This window comes from Pan troglodytes, chromosome 2 (assembly GCF_028858775.2).
Source record: "Pan troglodytes isolate AG18354 chromosome 2, NHGRI_mPanTro3-v2.0_pri, whole genome shotgun sequence".
In the NCBI taxonomy this organism is placed as follows: domain Eukaryota; kingdom Metazoa; phylum Chordata; class Mammalia; order Primates; family Hominidae; genus Pan; species Pan troglodytes.
This window is the reverse complement of record NC_086015.1, coordinates 71,293,090-71,315,873: the sequence shown is the minus strand read 5'-3', so window position 1 is coordinate 71,315,873 and position 22,784 is coordinate 71,293,090. Positions and strand designations below refer to the sequence as shown.

Here is a 22,784-nt window from a genome sequence, read left to right as displayed (position 1 = left end):
TATTATCTCACATAACAGGAATCTGAAAATAGGGCAGTTCTAGGGTTGATTCTTCAGGGGCTCAGCAATGTTCTTGTTAACTTCTCTTATTTCCTTGGTTTCGCCCTCATGATCCAATGTGGTTGCCACAGTACCAACCATCACATCTTCAGACAACAGCATCCAAAATCAAGAAGGGGCAGTTTCTTGTCTTCTGACCTTTCCTAAAAGCAAATAATACTTTTCAAGAAGAGTTCTAGCAAAATTTCTCCTTTTTTCTCATTGTCTTTTTCACAAGAATTGTCATATGCCTGCTCCTACCTCAGTCATCAACAAGCAGAATGTAATTACCTTGATTCTCAGACTATTGCATTTTTAATACCTGTAGTGTATCTTTCTCCTTTTTTCTTGCTGTTATTGTGTATTTATGCCTATTCTTAAAAAATTAGTCTTGTTACAGCCTTTTCTGTTTCTCAGAGAACCAAGCTGTGGTCACGTTCATTCGCCCCAGTGTATTATAGTTTTCTATCTTGATTATGTTTGTTATTTTTTCTTCTTATTATTTTGAGTTACTCTTTCTAAATTCTTTGTCTAGATATTTAAATACTTAACTCATTTATATTTAGTCTTTCTTGATATTGAATAGACCCATTTAAACTTACCTGTAAGTATTTTATCTGCATCTCACTAATTTTGCAGTTTCAGCTGTCTTTTCATTGGCGTTCTATCCTAAATACTTTGTAATTCTCTCACTGTTATTTTCCTTTGGATTATGTTATTTAGGAGTGAATGTTCTAGAGTTCTAAATGTATGATCTTTTATCTATCTTTTAATTTTTAATTTCTGGTTTAATTTCATTACAGTGAGATAACATAGTCGCTATGATATTGAAACTTTGAGATGTGTTGACATTTGATTATGATACAGTTAATTACTGTAAATGGCATCTTTGTACTTGAAAAGAACATAGAGGTACAAATTTTATTATAGTTCATTACATCAAACATGTTCATTCTGTTTTCAAATCTTTTCTACTAATAAGTTAATAAACTTAATAGAGTTGTGTTAAAAGTTCCCAGTTTCAATATGATTGTATGTGTGTGTGTGTGTGTGTGTGTGTGTGTGTGTGTGTGTGTGTGTGTGGAGAGAGAGAGAATGCTGTTAGATGTGCATAAATTAATGATTATTATATATCTTAGGAAGTTATTTTTGTATCATTAGTAGTATTCTTCTTTAACCCTGTAATAATTTGGATTTAGGTTCTGTTTTTTCTGATGTTATATTAGAACCCTAGATATTTGGGGATTACAATTTTACTGGCATATATTTTTTAGTTCCTTTCTTTTAATCTTTCTGCATTTTGTTGTAGTTTTTTAAGAAACATATAGCTGGACTCTGTGCACTTTACTCATTTAAAAAATCTATATCTTTTAAAAAGTAAACTTAATTTCTTTATGTTTGTTGTGATTATTGGTTTATTTGTATTTCTTTCTACAATTTTTTGTTTCTTCTGTTTATCATTCATTTTTGTTTCTTATTGCTCCTTTTCAGTTGAAAAAGATATACACATACAAATATATGGTATTACTGGACTGTAAGCTGTTGCTGTAATGAGATAAGATTGGTGGGAACTTTGAGAGGGGTAAATACATGTTGCATCTGGGAGGAATGTAAATCATTGGGGATTCAAAGGACAGACTGTGGTTGGCAGATTCTAAGATGGCCCCTAAAATTCCCACCTTCTTGTATAATCTTCCCTGGAGTGTGGGCAGGACTGGTGCATATGATGGGACAGCACGCCAGTGCTTAGGTTACATTGTGCAGCCAAGGGGAAGGGATTTTGAAGATGCGATTTAAGTCTCTAATCAGTTAACTTAATGAAAAGGGAAGTTATCCTGGTTGGGCCTGATCTAATTATGGGAGCCCTTCAAATGAAGGTTTAGAGATCAGAAACAGGAGTCTGAGAGATTCTCCTGCTGACCTCAAAGAAACAGTCGTTTTGTGAACTGCCTATAGAGGGAGTCAGGTGACAACAACGTGGAAATACCTCCTGGGAGCTGAGAGCAGCGTCTCGCCAACACTTGCAGGAATTCTGGGATTCCAGGCCTACAGCTGCAAGGACCTGAATTCAGCCAACAACCTTAGGAAGCTTGGAAGTAGATTTTTTCCCTAAGAGAGCCTTCACTTGAGGACACAGCTAGGCCTACCCTTTGATTGCAGCCTGGTGAGACACTGAACAGAGAAGACCCAGCCAGCCTGTGCCTATACTCCTGACCCACAGAAACTCTGAGATAATGTATGTATTTTTATAAGCAGCTAAATTTGTGATAATTTGTTGTACAGATGTAGAAAACAAATACAGAAAGCATATATTGTATTGTTTACTTTTAGTGGCAACCCTGAATTTTTTTCACATACCTATTTAACTATAAATATTTTAAACAAATCTATTTTTAATCATTTCTATCCTCCTACTTATCACAATTTAATTAACCAAATTGCTCCCTTTCCCCATCTTGTTTTTTTTCTCTAAACACAGTGTTGTTTAACACACACCCAAAATAGTCAATACTTCATTAAATTTGCTGACATATTTCATCAGTTTCTTTACTCATCATTATTTCTTTTCTCCCAAGTCTATGTGTTGTAATCTATTATGTTCATGGTTTTACTCATTTTTGTCTTTAAATACCTGAAACATTTATTTTAAAGCCATTGTCAGTTTCCTTTATAAAATAGATGTTTTCAGGAATAAATTCTGCTGCAGATGAATCAGTATTTAATTTACTTTTGTTTATTGTTCTTATTTTCTTTTCTCTCCTTCCCTCTTTTCCCTCCTCTTGCTCCCTCTTTCAGTTGTCTACATTCAGCAGCTGGACCCTGAGTCCTTATAATGTCACCTTGAGGTTCCTGCTCCACTGGGATATCAGTATAAATCACTGTGAGTTTTTCACAGGAATGCAAAATGTACATTCAATAAAAGTGTAGCGGTATGGGAAGGGAAATAGAAACTGTGAATTATGAACACAGCACTTACAGGCGCCTTAAGATGGGAGTGTGTGGAAAACAACTGCAGCCTGTAGTTGAAAAAGGAAAATGATGCTGCCAATGGGATGGAAAAGTTTCTCCCCAGATACTGGATCCCTGTCACTCCTGATTCCAGTCGCCTCGCTTGTGTGCCTTTCCTTTGATCCTTGTTGACACATAGAAGCCTAGCTCTTGGTAGCCACTGCCTATTTCGGAAACAGAGTACAACAGGCCTCCATTTTCAGCTCCTTTTATGACTTTGCATTTCTGTTCAGTTTTTGGTTCCAGATACATTTATCTTATTTTTTAGCCTCCACATATGTTATTACTTTTCTCTTTTAAGGTTCTGCCTACCCTTATTATTTGCTTAGAGGAGAGGATGTGCACCAGTGTTTGAATCTAAGGTGCCAATGTCTTGCCCAGAAGTCTCCTAGACATTTTATATACATTATCTCATTTAATCCTCCTTGCTATTCTTTGAGCTAAGCCTTACAATTACCACTTTACCATGAAGAAACTGAGGCTCAATGATGTTAACCAGCTTTCCTAAGATCACACAGAGATCGAAAACCCAGAATTAGAACCTAAATATTTATGATTCCAGAGCATAAGATCCAGACTTCTGAATCTTATCAGGAAGGAGATATTGAAGACACCAATAAGAAGAGAGTGAAAAACTGATAGAAGAACATCTTGGGTCAGGCGCAGTGGCTCATGCCTATAATCCCAGCACTTTGGGAGGCCAAGGCGGGTGGATCACCTGAGATCAGGAGTTCGAGACCAGCCTGGCCAACATGGCGAAACCCCTTCTCTACTAAAAATACAAAAATTAGCCAGGCATGGTGGCATATGCCTATAATCTCAGCTACCCAGGTGGCTGAGGCGGGAGAATCCCTGGAACCCGGGAGGCAGAGGAGGCAGAGGCTGCAGTGAGCCAAGATCGCACCACTGCACTTCAGCCTGGGTGACATAGCAAGACTCCATCTCAAAAAAAAAAAAAAAGAACAACATCTTGGAGGCTATGATGAGAAGAGTGTCCCAGCCTGGGCAACGTGGCAAAACCTCGTCTTTACTAAAAATACAAAAAAATAGCTGGGTATGATGGTGAGCACCTGTGGTCCCAGCTACTCGGGAGGCTGAGGTGGGAGGATCACTTGAGTCAGGAGGTCAAGGCTGCAGTGAGCCGAGATTGCACCACTGCACTCCAGCCTGGAGGACAGAGTAAGACCCTGTCTCAAATACATACATACATACATACATACATACATACATACGTAAAGTGTCTGTGAGGTGAAGGGCCATAGCCTAAAGGAAAGATGTATCTTTTTTATAGACAGAAGAGGTGGAAGAGAGAACAGGTAATAGTACAGAGATATCCTGAGGAAGAACAAACATTGGCCAGGAAACAGGTCAATATGTAAATTGTTGAATTAGAAGTTGAAACATTCCACTCAGACAGGGCGGGGCCAGAAATATGAGAGGTGAAAAACAATCACTGTGAGAGATTTGACAAGGAATCTTGAAAGAGAATTATTAATCTAATTCAACTTGGTAAGTTAAACGAATCTGAAAAACCCAATGTGGAAATTTGGACTCAGGAAACGTTGTTTTTCTACTATTCCTTCTCTCTAATGCTTCGAGCAGGTAGGTGGGGGCAGTTTTTGCCAGGTTAGACACTATTGCTGTGGTTTTATTTGTCTACATTGCAACCATTGTCAAATAATTATATGTTACGTATCTACAATTACACTTTTCCTTCTATCCTTGGCTTCCTATATTGCCTAATAATATTTGCCAGAGCTGGGGTGTCTACATACCTTAGTTTGACTTGGATGGCCTTAGTTCACATCTTTTGCCCCCATGTAACTATTAATGGCACCCTCTGTTATTCTGAAGTGTCCCGATATGTATGTCAAATTATATGGTCACCCTAATAATAGCTAATTAATCATGTTTCTCTTCTAGATCTGTACATGCCTAATCTTATTTCATGTTTGCATCTACCCTATGAGGTAAATTATATTACTGCCCCCATTATTCAATGTATTATTTCAGTCATTCAATATTTATTAATTGACTACCATATTCAAGGCAATGTGTTAAATGTTGGTGATAAAATATTAGCTCAGTAGATAAGGTCCTTACCCTTATGTGGCTTGCAACTGAGTAGTAATAAAGAAACAGATTTCGAGAAGTTGTTGCTTGATCAAGATCACATCGTTTGTGAGAACACAAGGTTTTAACCCAGTTCAGAATGACATCAAAGCCTAAGTTTTAACCACAACTTCTTTTGTATTTCTGGTAATGATAAATATTTTTAATTACACATTGTTGGATGATCTAGGTAGCTATATTAGCCATATAAATACTGAAAATATCAACATGTATCAAATTTTAACAGCTGATTAAAATATCTCATATAATAATGTGTTATAGAAAAAACATTTGCTAGCAAATTTTTATTCAATATACATTACCATTTAATCTAATCATCATTGTATTAAAAGATTAAGAAGGACTAAACCAAAAAGGTCCACATTAAAAAGACTGCATCTGGTATGACGACTACTGGCCAAAGGCATTAGAGATCTTTGTACAGGACTTTTGTCAACATTGATTTTTTTTCTTCTCTAAAAACAAGTGCATCTGATTTTCTATAGCAGAGAACATGCAAAGGTAGCCCTTTATGGTCTTGTCATTTTACAAAATTGCCTCTTTAAAAATGATAAAAATTACAATATTCAGAATATCCACCAACAACTTAAAAATGTTATTGATTGGACTGAATACAGAAACCAGTAAAAAGTAAAACTGTCCCTTTGATAGAGGAAAATTTGTTTCTCAGTATTTATTAATTTTGAATCAGAAGAATCATGATAACATGGTGGGGTTAATATGAATAGAGGCTGTATTAATATCCCTTTCTAAGAAAGAATAGTGACTTTTTGAAGAAGGCCCGAATTGGAAAGGTAAATGAGAACACTAGTCAATGACCCCCATATCCAGGAATTAACCAGTGGTGAAGTGTCATTTAATAGCCTCATAAAAGCATTTTTTAATGCTCTTCCAAGTAGATAACAAGGTACAGTTCATCTCAACTAATTTTATGACATTGTGCTATTATTTATTACATGGGCATTTTTTGCTGTTATGTTATTCTACCAATTGACTAAAATAAATAAATGGCTGGAAATGGTTCAAGCTTGAAAGTAGCGATGAAACAAGTAAAATGATTTACTTTTTATTATTTACTATAGCTTAAGATGAAATTGTAAGCATAAAGACTAAATCCAAATCTGTGTTTCCTAGGACATACAAAGTTAGGTGGAAGTCAACAAAACAGCAAAATATGTCTAAAAAGTATAATGATGAACATCTAAAAGTTGGATTGTATGGGACCTATAGATAGTCCAATGCTCAGAGCCTTATCAATTTTTAAAATTCAATAATGTTGTAAAATATTTATGTTTTTTGTCTTCTTCAAATTTTAACTGGTAAACTAATTGTTTTTTCTCAGAATGGGAAATGCAAAATAAAGTTTCCAATACAAAATTGATGAATTGTTTTGATAAGGACAGAGAAGGGAACAAAACAAAAGCATCATGCAGGGTTGCATCCTCAGGGCAAAGGTAGCAGAATTAGCAACATACTTGGAGAGAAAGCCGAGTGACCGTTCAGCAAATTTCCTTCATCAGGTGATGCTGATGGTCATTATATAATGCAAGTGGCATCAGGGAGAAGAAAGCACGTTGTGTGAGTACGCAGGTGCTTTGCATCACAATTGGATACCATGTCAAGGTTTCTTAGCCTATGCATGGCATAACTAAGAGAGGGAGGTGCTAGATGAGTTTCTGTTTTATTTACCATTGAGCATCTATTCTGCAGATGAGATATTTTGTTTGATGGTCATTAGAAAGCTATGAGGTGGAATAGAAAACATATGTTGTAATCAGTAGCAAAGGAGCAGCAACTACATATGAAGCATTGAAGGATTTTGAATTAAAGAAGTTGTGCCTGATTATCAATCTAATATCACTATTTATAGAAAATAGTATGTCTCCAGATCTTGGTTTAATATTCAAGAAATAGTAAAAAATATGAATATTAATAAATTATGGCTATTGATTTTAACTCTTTACAGAATACTGTAAAAAAGAATATGTAGCAGTTTCAAAACTCTACCCTTTCACACTTCTGTTATGGAATAAGATGCCTAAGTGAACCTTGAAGATGAAAGATGGGATTTAAAAATCACATTTCTTCATTACAATGATGATGCCAATAGAGACTGTTTCTATCATTTCAGATGGTTTGCTCAAGTGGCAGATTTCAGTGATTTATTCAGTTTTGAGTGCATGCACCTATCCCTTCAAGGAAGCATTGTCATTATTTTTTTATTGTTGGAGACAAGACACCAGGATTTTTTAAGAAGAACAAATTGTGGTACAAACACCTCAGTCTTTGCAAGTTGAATTCATTTCAAATGCTTTGTGTTTCCCTCACTCCCGCTCAACTGTGAAAGAAATCATTGACATGTTTTTTGGTATGATTAAACACCCATCCAAAAACTGCAACAGCAAAAGAAAAACTACTTTCCAGAGCTGAAGACAACCAGAGGTGATTAGGATTCCATTCACTTTGATCCTTCAAGTTCCAACATTTGAGTGTGTTATGTGGTATGATTATTATCTTCAGTGTCAGATAATGAGCTGGCATGGTCTTCATAATCTGGATCTACATTTGACCCAGATGTCGTTCTGTACCTTACTTCATTTATGATATTAGTTTATATTATTAGTATATTACAAAACAGTCTCTCTCATTAACATGTAATTATTATTACCACTAAATAATAAATGCTATTGCATTCTTTAATTTTCTATGTAAGGCAGTGCACATGTCTGAAAATCTGTTAATTGATATACAAATGCCATAATTTGAAAAAACATTGGTCTAATTCTTATATGATAGAAGGAATTAAAGTCTGTCCTATGAAAAGCAGACAAAAATAAAAATACAAGTGAAGCATTTTCAAACTAATATAAACAAATGGGAAATCTAGAGAAATACCTAAGTGTGTCAAGTGAACTAAACTAATGTTTTAAAGAACCAAGTTTCTTTCTTTTTGAGACAGACTGTCACTCTATTGCCAAGGCTGGAGTGCAGTGATGCAATCTCAGCTCACTGCAACCTCCGCCTCCCGAGTTCAAGGGATTCTTATGCCTCAGCCACCGGAGTAGCTGGGATTACAGGCACATGCCACCATGGCCAGCTAATTTTTGTATTTTTGGTGGGGACGGCATTTCACCATGTTGGCCAGGCTGGTCTTAAAGAATCAAGTTTCTAAATGGTCATTTCTATAGACTGAATGTTTGTGTCTCCCCAAATTAAATTCTACAGCCTAAATCCCCAATATGAGGGTATTTGGAGGTGGAAATTTTAGAAGTAATTAGGCCATGAGTGGGGAGCCCTCATGAATGTTATTAGTGCCCTTGTGAAGGAATATAGAGACCAGAGCTCACACTCTCTCCACCGTGTGAGGCTACAACAAAAAAACGAACATTTGTAAACCAGGAAGATGGCCTTCACCAAGGACCCAATCCTGCTGGCACCCTGATCTCAGACTTCCAACCTTCAGAACTGGAAGAAGTAAATGTTCATTGTTTCAGTCACCTAGTCTATGAGATTCTGTTATAGCAGCCCAAACTGACTGAGACAGTTATTTAATCAAGTGATTTTCAAATTTTTTGACCACCTTCCTCAGTAAGAAATACATTTATCTCATCAATCCAATACACATAAACATACCTGTTAGTCATCTTTGGCCAGGTTATGTTATGGTAACAAACAACTGAAAGTCTCAGGGGTATCAAAACAAAGGTTAATTCCTCATTATGTACATGCAGGCTGTTCATCAGTGGTGGCTCTGATCTAGGCTGTAACTCTCTCTTCTAGTCTGTAGAAGGGCCACAACACTGTTCCAAGTTGTTTGTCATTCCAGAACTCTGCATAAGGCAGCAACCCCATCCTAAGATGAGCTTCTGGCAAAGGGAAAGAGTAAAGCACTGAGCCAACCTATATAATTGCTCTAAACACTACTGCTCAGGCTTGGTATATGTCACATGCTTACACTCCATTGACTCTAGTGAGTCTCAAATATCAATATGGTGGGGAAGCACACCACGGTCACAGGAACCCTGCAGGTGAGCTAGCAACAGAGTACAATGACTGGCATAATTCTCCAACAAGGAAAGGCAGGTGGCCCAGGGGGTGAATAATTGTGGGAAATAATACTGTCTATCACATGCATATGTGCACATGAGTACAGAATGTATGTATTTAAACCAACATATCACAATACAGTAATTACCCTTACAATTTTTGACGCATTATATTTCCTATTCTACTGTGTTTTACTTTTTTTAAAAGTTGCAACCCACTGAACTGAATATGTGACCCTCTGATGGCATTTTGAAAAGCACTGATGTAATGGCCTATGCAAGTTTTTGCAGTTTCTAAAGTGTCCCAGTGAGAAAGTGAATGGATCCTTGCTAATTGGTTTTCTTACCGTTGAATGAGACAGGCTCATCTTTGATTCTGAATTTAAGGATGTGTATTAGTCTATTCTTGCACTGCTATAAAGAAATAACTGGGGCTGGGTAATTTATAAAGAAAAGAGTGGCTCATGATTATGCAGGCTGTACAGGAGGAATAGTAACTTCTGCTTCTGGGGAGGCCTCAGGAAGTTTCCAATCATGGTGGAAAAGGGGGCACGAGATGTCCCATATGGTAGGAGCAGAAGCAAGAGAAAAATGGGGGAGGTGCTACCCCCTTTTTTTCAGTGCATAATCTGATTTTTTTTTATTTATTCTACAAAAAAAAACAGGATACATGTGCAGAACATGCAGGTTTGTTACACAGGTATAAGGTGGTTTTCTGCACCTATTAACCTATTAACCATGGTGGTTTTCTGCACCTATTAACCCATCCTTTAAGTTCCCTTCTCTCACTTCCTACCCCCTAACAGGCCCTGGTGTGTGTTGTTCCCCTCTCTGTGTGCTACACACTTTTAAACAACCAGATCTCACAAGAATTCACTCATCATTGCAAGGACAGTATAAAATGGGATGGTGCTAAGCCATGAGAAACCATCCCCATGAACCAGTCACCTCCCGCCAGGCCCCACCTCCAACATTGGGGATTAAAATTCAACATGAAATTTGAGTGGGCACACAGATCCAAACCATATCAGGATGTGTGACTGACAGGGTAGAACACTAGAGTCAGAAGTTGAACAGTTTGGTTATGACTCAGCCACTGGTTGGCTGTGTGATTCACTCACACTTTCTAAGCCTTTTTCCCATCTGTGAAAAGGGGATAATGACATTTGCCTATCCTACCTCAAGTGATAAATGAAACTTAAATGCTGCTTGGTACTGTTCTGAGCACTTTACATCTACTAACTTATTCAACCCATGCATCAACCCAGTAGATATTAAGTGTTACTAATATCCTTGTTCTGCAGAAGAGGAAACTGAGGCACAGAAAGGTTAGTGATTTATAAATGGTAGATTCAAGATGCAAAGCCATGCTGTCTGGTTTCACAGTCCATGTTCTCAAACATTATGCTATTTGGCCTCTGTCATGGAAATATTTGAGGTATGTGAAACCACCCCCTTTAAAATTGAGCATTATCATTATGCTTGTTATTCATTCTCTGGGAAACTAATGGGCTGTTTTTGACTTTTCAGTGTGTTCCTAGCGAAACTTGCACATCCACTAACGGTGAAATTGGCCACAGTTCTGATGGGCAGATGTCTTGGTCTCAAGTCAGAGATCCATAACAGATGTAGCTTCCTATTTTGTTTCAGCATATCCCTTGACTGGTTGACCCTTCTCTCCCAAGGCAGAGCAAGACCAGTAGGTTAGGCCCAGAGAACATGACTGTGCATTCACCTACTAACAATTAACAACCAGAATCATTGCCCATGGACCCCAAACATTAGCTTATTAAAATTCAACCCCATTCAGCTTTGGTATATTAATTTTACTAGAGCATACAAGTAAATGAGGTCCACCATTTATCCTGTAGGTTTGTATTCCGGATCTCCCCAGTGTAATCACTTTCTGGATTGCTCTTTAAAAGACTTGTTTACAATGACATCCAATCTTGCCATAATGAGATCATTTCTCCAGGAAAAACACCAAATCTGTGTTAAATTTATTTCTATTTTTTTAAAGACTCAATTTTGACAAGTTCAAAATAAAGTATTTGAGAAAGTACTCTGTAATGAGAAAACATATAAAGACTTGCATATGAAGAAACTCTGTTTTCTGAATAACTATTTAGGGAAGAATACTGCTTTGCATCCATATATGATTTCCACTTTATAGATTCTGTCATATAACTAAAGGTCTTTATCTCAAAGCTAGATATGTGTTTTGGGACCCATTTATGACCAAATGTGTCAATGTCTGACCACCTAATGGAAGAATACTTTGCAATGATGTGTAAAAATCTGCTTTTGTAAAAAAACTGGATATAGTAAAGTATTTAGTGTTTACCAAGGCTATCAAAATATTTGTGCTGTCACTTGGCATTGGTATTTTGCCTAGAAAATTCATGACCTAACAAAATCTCACATCACTTGGTATTGAAAATAAATTTTTATCTTGAAAATCAGCCTTGAGATATAATTTCAATATATTAAAAGTCCTTAATTTTAAATGAACAAATGATGTTTTGACAATGTATACTGTAACATGACCACCACAGAATCATGACGTAGAATAATTCCATAAACTTGAAAATTCTTCTTGGGCCTTTCTGCAGTCCATCCCTCTCCCCAGTCCTGGTCTGATGTGGTTTGGATATGGGGGCAGTTTCCCCCATACTGTTCTCGTGGTAGTAAATAAGTCTCACGAGATCTGATGATTTTATAAATGGGAGTTCCCCTGCGAAGACTCTCTTGCCTGCCATCATGTAAGACCTGAATTTGCTTCTCCTTTGCCTTCCACCATGATTGCAAGGCCTCCCTAGCCATATGGGACTGTGACTCAGTTAAACCTCTTTTCTTTATAAATTACCGAGTCTCGGATACGTCTTTAATAGCACCATGAGAATTAGACTAATACATGGTCCATGATGATGACTGATCTACTTAATTATTGTCATTATAATATCGCCTCTTCTAGAATTTCGTATAAATGGAAACATACAGTAGGTACTCTTTTAATAAAATTGTAACAGCTTCATTGAACTATAATTCACATACTATACAATTCACCGTTTAAAGTGTGCAATTCAATGGTTTTTAGTATATTCAGTGATATGTGCAACAATCACCTCAGTCAATTTTAGAACATTTTCATTACCTCAAAAATAAATCTCATACCTTTTAGATAACATTCCCCTACCTCCCTATCCCCACGGTCCTGAGCAATCGCTAATCTACTTTCTGTATAGATTTTCCTGTTCTGGACATTTCATATGAATGGAAGCATATAACATGTGGTCTTTTGTGCCTGTCTTTTTTTCATTTAGCATAATGTTTTCAAGGCTCATTCATGTTGTAGCATGGGTCAGTACTTCATTCCTTTCTATGGCTGAATAACATTCCATTACATATATATATAGTACATTTGGTTGATATTAAATACATTCATCAGTTGATAGACATTTGAGCTGTTTCTACCTTTTGGCTATTATGAATATATTACCATGAACATTTGTGTAAAAGTATGGACATATATTTTTGTTTCTCCTAGATGAAGTAGAATTTCTGGGTCATAGGGTAACTCTATTTTTAATTATTTGATAAACTACTAGGCTGTTTTCCTAAGCATTGGCATCATTTTACATTCCAACCTGTGGTGTATGAGGGTTCTGATTTCTCCACGTTCTTGCTAACACCTATTATTATCTGACTTTTTGATTCTACTCATTTTCTTTGGTTTTATCTCATTGCGCTTTTGATTTGCATTTTTCTGATCACTAAGGATGTTGAGCAACTTTTTACATGCTTTCTGACCATTTGTATCTTTTTTACAGAAATGTCTGTTCATATCCCTTGCCCATTTAAAAATTATTAGTATTTTTTATTGAATTGTGTTTGTTTTGTATACTAGATACAAGTTCCTTGTATTAGATTAGATGCAAATTCCTAGATGCAAATGAGATACACGATTTTCAAAATTTTTCTCCCATTCTGTGGATTATTTTTTTTCACTTCCTTGATGGCATCCTTTGAAACAAATTTTGAATTTTGATGAAGTCATTTTACCGATTTTTTTATTTGTTGCTCATGCTTTTAGTGTCATTTCTACGAGGTGCACATGCATGTAGTGTCATTTATATGAATCCTTTGCTAAATCCAGGTGATAGTTTTACCTATATTTTCCTCTGAGCATTGTATAATTTTAGCTCTTACATTTAGTGCTTTGATCTATTTTGAGTTAATTTTGTGTAAGGAAAGTTTGCATAGGGTCTAATTTCATTCTTTTGCATGAAGTGGCGCAGTTGTCTCAGCACCATTTATTTTAAAGACTATTCTTTCCATATTGAATAGTCTTGACATCATTGTCTAAAAACAGTTAACTAGAAATGTAGGGTTTATTTCTGTACTCTCAATTCTATTCCATAAATCTACATGTCTATCCTTATGCCAGTACCACACTGTCCTCATTACTGTTGATTTGTAGTAAGGATTGAAATTGGGAATTGTGTGTCCTCCAACTTTGTTCTTTTTTAAGATTGTTTTGGCTATTCTCTTTCCTGTTCAATTCCATATGAATTTAGAGTAAGCTTGCCAATTTCTACAAAGTCAGCTGAGATTTTGATGAGAAGTGAGATAAATCTGTTGATTAGTTTGGCAAGTATTGCTATCTTAACAATGTTACATCTTCCCATCTAAAATGGAATGTTTTTTCAGCTATTTGATCTTATTTAATTTCTTTCAACAATTTTTGTAGTTTTCAGAGTATATGTTTTGCACTGCTTTTTCAAATTTATTCCTAAATATTTTCAATGTTATTGTAAATGGAATTGTTTTCTTAATTTTATTTTCAGTTAGTTCATTGCAATTGAATAGAAATACATTGATTTTTATGTAATGGTCTTGTATCCTGCAACCTTGCTGAACTCTTTTATTAGATCTAATATTTTTTAATGGATTTCTTAGGATTTTCTACATACAAGATCATATCTTCTACAAATATAGATTGCTTTACTTCTTCCTTTCCAATCCAGATACATTTTATTTTTAATTTTTCCTTCCTTCCTTGTTTCCTTCCTCCCTTCTTTCCTTCCTCCCTTCCTTCCTTCCTTCTCTCTCTTTCCTTCTCTCTCTCTTTCTTTCTTTTTTGCCTAATTTTCCTTACTAGTCCCTTCAGTATAATGTTGAATAGAAGTGAGAATGGATATCTTTGTCTTGTTCCTGCTCTTAGGAGGAAGTATTTAGTTTTGTACCATTAGGCATAGATTTGTTGTGGGATTTTTATAGATGTCTTTTATCTGGTTGAAGAAGGTCATGTCTATTCCTAGATTTTTGGGTGTTTTTTTTAAATCATAAAAGGGTTTTGGATTGTGTCAAATGCTTTTTCTGCATTACTGATATGATCGTGTAATTTTTAAAACTTCTGTTGATCCTATTATATTAATTGATTTTCTGATATTAAACCAACCTTGCATTCTTAGAATAAACCTCAGTTAATTTGGATATATAATTTATATAAATCATAAATATATATATATATATATATATACTGCTGGGTTCAGTTCACTGGTAATTTGTTAAAGATTTTGCATCCATGTCTATAAAGATATTGGTCTATAGTTTTCTTTTCTTGTGATGTCTTGTCTGTTTTTGGTATCAGGATAATACTGGCCTCATAAAGCAATTTGAAAGGTGTTCACTCCTTTTCAGTTTTTTGGAAGAGTTTTTGAAGAATTGGCATTCTTCTTTGAATGTTTGGTAGAAGTCAGCAGTGAAATAATCTGGGTCTGGTCTTTTCTTTGTGGGTAGTCTTTTAATTAGTAATTCAACCTTCCTACTTGTTACAGGTCTAGTAAAATGGCTTACTTCTTTTCAAGCCAGTTTTGATAGTTTGTGTCTTTGTAGAAATTTGTCCATTTCATCTAAATTTTCCAATTTTTGGCTTACAATTGTTTATGGAATTCCTTTATAATCATTTATATTTCTGTAAGATTGTGGTAATGTTTCATCTTTTATTTCTGATTCTGGCAATTTGAATCTCCTCTCTTTTTATCATGGTCAATCTAACTAAGGGTTTGTCAATTTGGTTGACTTTGTCAAAGAAACTTTTTTTTGTTTGTTTTTATTGGTCTTCTCTATTACGTTTCTATTCTGTATTTCTACCCTAATCTTTGTTATTTCCTTTCTTCTGCTTGCTTTAGGTTTATCTTGCTCTTCTTTTTTCAGTATCGTAAAATGGAAGGTTGGGTTATTGATTTGAGATCTTCTTTCCTAATGTAGAAATTTATAACTATGCATTTTCCTCTAAGCATTTTATTAGCAGCATTCTACTAGTGTTGATAGGTAGTATTTTCATTTTAATTTATTTCAAAATATCTTATGGTTTCCTTTTTGATTTCTTTTTTGGTCCACAGGTTATTTAGGAGTGTGTTATTTAACTTTCACAAATTTAGGGATTTTTCTTGCTATCAATCTCTAGTTTTATTTCATTGTGGTTGGAGAATATTTTTGTGATACTTTTATTTTAAAACATTTATTTAGGTTTGTTGTATGGTGTATTAGGCCATTCTCGTATTCCTGTAAACAAATACCTGAGACTGGGTAATTAATAAGAAAATAGGTTTAATTGGCTTCTAGTTCTGCAGGCTGTACAGGAAGCATTGCACTAGCATCTGCTTCTGGGGAGGCTTCAGGAATCTTACAATCATGGTGGAAGGTGATGGGGGAGCAGGCATCTCATATGGCAGGAACAAAAGTGAGAGAGAGTGTGTGTGGAGTGGAGAGGTGCCACACACTTTTAAATGACCAGATCTCATGTGAACTCAGAACGAGAGCTCATATATCACTAAGGGGATGGCCCAACCCATCTATGAGGGATCTGCCCCCATGATCCAATCACTTTCCACCAGGTCCCACCTCCACGATTGAGGATTACATTTCAGCATGAGATTTGGGCAGGGACAAATATCCAAACTATACCATATGACATGGCACATGGCCTATCCTGGAAGTAGGTACTCATTTGTTTGTAACTCTATTTAATATAATGCTTTGAGATTCATCCATGGCATTGCAAGCATCAGTAGTTTATTTTAATTGCTGAATAATACTTTATTGTATGGGTTTGGATATTCCACTACTGTTCATCTGTAATCTAGTTGATGGTTATTTGGTTTGTATTGAGTTTTTTACTATTATGAATGCATCTGATATCAGCATTTACATGTAAGACTTTGTGTGTGTGTGCATATATATATATATATATATTCTCTCTATATAACGTACATATATATATTAACATGGATGTTCATAGTAGTTTTATTTTTTCTTTGGTAACAGCCATAAACTAGAAACAACTCAAGTATTCCTCCACAGGTTAATGTTATAGTTGTGTATTCATACCATGGAATACTGTGCAGCAACAAAAAGAAAAAAATATTGATGCAACAACTAGAATGGATCTCTAGGGGGAAAAAGCCCATCTCAGAAGGTTACATACTATGTAATTCCATTTATAAAATTTTCTTGATATAACAAAATTATAAAGATGGAGAACAGATTGGTGGCTATTAGGAATTAGAGATGGTGGTGGGTGGTGTGCCTATAAAAGGATAGCATCAAGGAGCCTTGTGGTGATGGAACTCTTCGTGTGTGGTAGTAGTTATACAAATCTACACACGGATAAAATTGCATAGAAACTACACATATACAAATAAATATGCAAAATGATGAAATCTAAATAAGCTCTGTGGACTGTACCAATGTCAATTTCCTGGTTTAGATATTGTACTGTTTTTAAGCAAGATGTTCATGTTGGTGGAAACTGGGTGAAGAATACATGGGATCTACCTCTGCAATTTTTTTTGGCAACTCTTGTGAATCTATAATTATTTCAAAATGAAAAGTTTGGAACACAGATATGTATTGTTAATTGCCTGGAAGATACACATCCCAATGTGGATGTTCTTGATTTATTGTGTAGTGTGTTTTTGCTTTATTTTTAGCAATAATGCCTGATTAAGTTCTGGGAAAGAAGGTTGTATGACAGAAACACACTGTATTTTTCAGTGTCCAAATGCATACTAACAAGTATTAGTCTCATACTCATAATTTTTATTTTTTAAAAATAAAAAAGGGCTGGGCGCAGTGGCTCAAGCCTGTAATCCCAGCACTTTGGGAGGCCGAGGCAGGCAGATCACGAGGTCAGGAGATCGAGACCATCCTGGCTAACACAGTGAAACCCCGTCTCTACTAAAAATACAAAAAATTAGCCAGGCATGGCAGCGGGCGCCTGTAGTCCCAGCTACTTGGGAGGCTGAGGCAGGAGAATGGCGTGAACCCGGGAGGCGGAGCTTGCAGTGAGCGGAGATCGCGCCACTGCACTCCAGCCTGGGCGACAGAGCGAGACTCCATCTCAAAAAAAAAATAAAAATAAAAATAAAGTAAAATAAAATAAAAAAGTTTAAACCAGCTAATCAGCTAAACATTATATCCACTGAGGTGAGAGCATTTAGCATTCACCATGTTAAAATTATGTACTTGTATTTATTTTAGAGCAATGGTTCTTAACGTTTTCTGATTCATAATACCTTAAAATCTAAGGAAGGCTATGCATACGTCTTAGAATTGTGTTCTTTTTTTTTTAACTTTGATTTTAGAATCAGGGGGTACATGTGCGGGTTTGTTACAAAAGTATATTGCATGATGCTGAGATTTGGGGTATGATCGAACCCATCACCCAGGTAGTGAGCATAGTACCCAATAGGTAGTTTTTCAGCAATCGTCTCCACTTCTTCTCTCCCCAACCTAGTAGTCCCCAGTGTCTATTGTTCCCATCTTTATGTCCATGTGTACCCTATGTTTAGCCCCCACTTATAAGTGAGAATATGTGGCATTTGGTTTTCTGTTCTTGTGTTAATTCGCTTAGGAAAACAGCTTCCAGCTGCATTCATGTTGCTACAAAGAACATGATTTTTTTCTTTTATATAGCGGCATAGTGTTCCATAGCATACATGTACCACATTTTCTTTATCCAATCTACCATTGATTGGCACCTGGGTTGATTCCATGTTTTTGCTATTGTGAATACTGCTGGAATGAACATATGAGTACATATGTCTTTTGGGTAGAATGATTTCTTTTCCTTTGGGCGTATACCCAGTAATGGGATTGCTGGGTTGAATGGTAGTTCAACTCTTAGTTCTTTGAGGAATCTCCAAACTCTTCTCCATAATGGCTAGACTAACTTACCTTCCCACCAACCATTTTTGTGTCTGTTTTCTCAGCAGTCTTGCCAATATCTGTTTCTTTGTTTTTTGTTGTTATTGTCTGTTTGTTTGTTTGTTTGCTTGCTTGCTTTTTAACATACCCATCCTGACTGGTGGGAGATAGTATCTCATTGTGGTTTTAATTTGCACTTCTCTGATGATTAGTGATCATGAGCACTTTTGCATATGATTTTGGCCACATATATGTCTTTTTTTGAGAAGTATCTGTTCATGTCCTTCGCCTACTTTTTAATGGGGTTTTTTTTTTTTTTGCTTATATATTTGTTTAATTTCCTTGTAGATTGTTGATATTAAAACTTTGTCAGATGCATAGTTTGTGAATATTTTCTTTCATTCTGTAGGTTGTCTGTTTACTCCCTTGATCTTTTTTGTTGTTGTTGTTGTTGTTGTGCAGAAGCTCTTTAGTTTAATTAGGTCCCTCTTGGTAAATTTTATTTGTGTTGCAATTGCTTTTGAGGACTTAGCCATAAATTATTTGTGAATGCTGATATAGAGAAGGGTATTTCCTAGGTTTTCTTCTAGGATTGTTATAGTTTGAGGTCCTACATTTAAGTCTTTAATGCATCTTGCATTATTTTTTGCATGCAGCAATAGGTAGGGCTCCAGTTTCATTCTCCTGCAAATGTACAGCCAGTTATCCCAACACTATTTACTGAATAGGGGAGTCTTTTCCCTATTGCTTATTTTTGTTGAGTTTGCTAGAGGTCAGTTTGTTGTAGGTGTGTGGCTGTATTTCTGGGTTTTCTATTCTCTTCCATTGGTCTATGTGTCTGTTTTTGTACCAGTACCATGCTGTTTTGTACACTGTAGCCTGGTAGTATAGTTTGAAGATAGGTAATGTGATTCCTCCAGCTTTGTTCTTTTTGCTTAGGATTGCTTTGTTTATTCAGGCTCTTTTTTGGTTCCATATGAATTTTAGAATAGTTTTTTCTATTTCTGTGGAAAAAATGACATTGGTACTTTGATAGGAATAGCATTGAATCTGTAAACTGCTTTGGGCACTATAGCCATTTTAATGATATAGATTCTTCTAACCCATGAGCATGAAATATTTTTCTATTTTTGGCATCATCTTTGATTTCTTTCAGCCGCATATGTAGTTCTCCTTGTAGAGATCTTTCATTTCTTTGGTTAAATATATCCTGAGGCATTTTATTTCTTCTTTTGGCTATTGTAAATGGGATTGCGTTCTTGATTTGACTCTCAGCTTTATGCTATTGGCGTATATAAATGCTACTGATTTTTGCACGTTGATTTTGTATCATGAAACATTACTGAAGTCATTTATCAGTTATAGGAGCATTTTGGCAGAGTTTTTAGGGTTTTCTAGGTATAGAATGATCTCAGCAGTGAAGAAAGATAATTTGACTTTCTCTTTATTTGGATACCTTTAATTTCTTTCTCTTGCCTGATCACTCTGGCTAGGTCTTCAAGTACTATAGGGAATAGGAGTGATGAGAGTGGTCATCCCTGTGTTCTTCTAGTTCTTAGGGGGAATGCTTCCAACTTTTGCCCATTCAGTATGATGTTGGCTGTGGTCTATTATAGATGGATCTTATTATTTTGAGGTATGTTCCTTTGATGCCTAGTTTGTTGGGTGGTTTTATTAAGAGGGATATTGGATTTTACCAGTGCTTTTTCTGCCTCTATTGAGATGATCATATATGGTTTTTGTTTTTAATTATTTATGTGATGAATCACATTTATTAATATCCATATGCTGAACTATCCTTGCATTCCAGGAATAAAGCTCACTTAATTGTGGTGCATTACCTTTGTGATGTGCTGCTGGATTCAGTTTACTATTATTTTGTTGCAAATTTTTGTGTCTATGTTTATCAGGGATATTGGCCTGTAGTTGTCTTTTTTATTGTGCCCTTGCCAGATTTTGGTGTCAGGATGATAATGGATTTGTAGAATGGGTTATGGAGGAATCCTTTCATCCTGATTTTTTTGGGATAGTTTCAGTAGGATTGATACCAGCTCTTCTTTGTATGTGTGGTAGAATTTGGCTTTGAATCCATCTGGTTCAGGGCTTTCTTTTTGCTTGATAGATTTTCTAAATTACTAATTCAATTTTATAAGTCATTATTAGTCTCTTCAGGATTTGTATTTCTTCCTGTTTCAACCTTCAGAGGTTGTGTGTTTCCAGAAATGTGTCCATTTTCTTTAGGTTTTCTAGTTTGTGCGCTTAGAGATGTTCATAGGAGTCTCTGAGGATCTTTTGTATTTCAGTGGAATCAGTTGTAATTCACCTTTGTCATTTCTGATTATGCTTATTTGGATCTTCTCTCCCTCCTTTCTTTGTTAATTGAGCTAGTGGTCTATCAATCTTGTTTATCCTTTCAAAAACTATTTTTTGTTTCAATGATCCTTAGTAGTTTATTTTGTCTCAATTTCATTTAGTTCTCCTCGATTTTAGTTATTTCTTTTCTTCTGCTAGTTTTGGGTCTAGTTTGTTCTTGATTTTCTAGGTCTTTTAGGTGTGACATTACCTTGTTAATTTGGGAATTTTCTATCTTTTTGATATATGTGTTTAGTGCTATAAACTTTCCTCTTAATGTTGCTTTCACCACATCTCATAGGTTTTGGTATGTTGTGTCTCTATTTTCACTTGTTTCAAAATTTCTTTTGATTTCGCTCTTAATTTCATTGTTTACACAAAAGTCATTCAAGAACAAATTGTTTAGTTTCCATATGTTTGTGTGGTTTTGAGAGGTCCTTTTCAAATTAATTTCTATTTCTGTGTCACTGTGGTCTGAGAAAATGCTTGGTGTGATTTCAGTTTTTTTTTTAATTTAAGAAGACTTGTTTTATGCCAGAGCATGTGGTAGATCTTAGAGTCTGTTCCATGGGCAGATGAGAAGAATGTGTATTCTATGGTTGTTGGGTAGAGTATTCTGTAGCTGTCTATTAGGTCAAATTGGCTAAGTGTCGAATATAAGTGCAGAATTTCTTTGTTAATTTTCTGTCTCAATTATCTGTCTAATGCTGTCAATGGGGTGTTGCAGTCCCCCACTGTTATTGTGTGGCCATCTATCTCTTTTCTTAGATAGACACTACCAGACTAGTATCTAGTAGTCTAATTGTTTTATAAGTCTGAGTGTTCTAATGTTGGTTGTATATATGTTTATGATAGTTAAATCTTCTTGTTGAATTAAACCCTTATTATGTAATAATCTTTGTCTTTTCTTACTGTTTTTGGTTTAAAGTTTGTTTTATCTGATACAAGAATAATGACCTCTGCTCTTTTCTGTTTTTTATTGTTGCATGAATAAATCTTTCTTAGTCCCTTTACTTTGAGCCTTTGGGTGTTATTTACATGTAAGGTGGGTCTCTTGAAAATAGCAGATGAATGAATTTATTTTTTATTCAATTTGCCACTTTCTTTCTTTTTTTTTTTATTGAAACTGAGTCTCGCTCTGTCGCCAGGCTGGAGTGCAGTGGCACGATCTCGGCTCACTGCAACCTCTGACTCCCTGGTTCAAGTGATTATCCTGCCTCAGCCTCCCAAGTAGCTGGGATTACAGGCACATGCCACCACGCCCAGCTAATTTTTGTATTTTTAATAGAGATGGGGTTTCACCATGTTGGCCAGGATGGTCTCAATCTCCTGACTTCATGATCTGACTGCCTCGGCCTCCTCAAGTGCTGGGATTACAGGTGTGAGCCACTGTGCCCGGCCCACTTTATGTCTTTTAAGTGGAGCATTTAGGCTGTTTACTTTCAAAGTTAATATTGATATATGAGGTTTCATTCTTGTCATAGTGTTAGTTAGTTGCTTTGCAATCTTGATTGTGTAGTTACTTTACAGGGTTTGTGGGCTTTGTACTTACATATGCTTTTGTGGTAGCAAGTATTGTTCCTTTGTTTCCATTTTTAGAACTTCCTTAAGCATTTCTTCTTACATCAGTCTGATGGTGATTAATTCCCTCAGTGTTTGCTTCTCTGGGAAGGACTTTATTTCTACTTTGTTTATAAAGCTTGGTTTGGTAGGATATGAACTTCTTGGCTGGCATTTCTTTTCTTTAAGAAGACTAAAACTAGGCCCCCAATCTCTTCTGGCTTGTAAGGTTTCTGCTGAGAAGTCTGCTGTTAGTCTGATGGAATTCCCTTTGTAATTAACTGGACCCTTTCCTCTCCTTACCTTCAAGATATTCTTTCATGTTGACTTTGGGTATTCTGTTGACTATATGCCTTGAGGATGGTTGTCTTATGTAGTATCTCACAGGAGTTCTATGAATTTTTTGTATCTGTATGCCAATGTCTCTTGCAA

General features: G+C 35.8%; 1 protein-coding gene across 11 annotated transcripts in view; it reads left to right on the top strand.

The window, feature by feature from the left end:
- SUCLG2 (succinate-CoA ligase GDP-forming subunit beta) overlaps positions 1-22,784 on the top strand; it is a 426,327-nt gene that overhangs the window by 300,594 nt on the left and 102,949 nt on the right. The window contains exons 13-14 of one of the 11 annotated variants that reach the window (XR_010155640.1): positions 843-951; positions 1,531-2,755. The exons of 5 other annotated variants lie outside the window; for them this stretch is intronic. Coding sequence is in view for 5 of the 6 variants with exons in the window: in XM_063806895.1 (XP_063662965.1) it covers positions 7,313-7,434 (122 nt within the window). In the remaining variant the exon portion in view is untranslated. Of the gene's footprint in view, positions 1-842; positions 2,765-4,971; positions 5,019-7,312; positions 8,418-22,784 lie in introns of those variants that run through there. 5 more of the 11 variants (XM_063806897.1, XM_063806895.1, XM_063806899.1 and 2 more) reach the window with 5 other exon arrangements.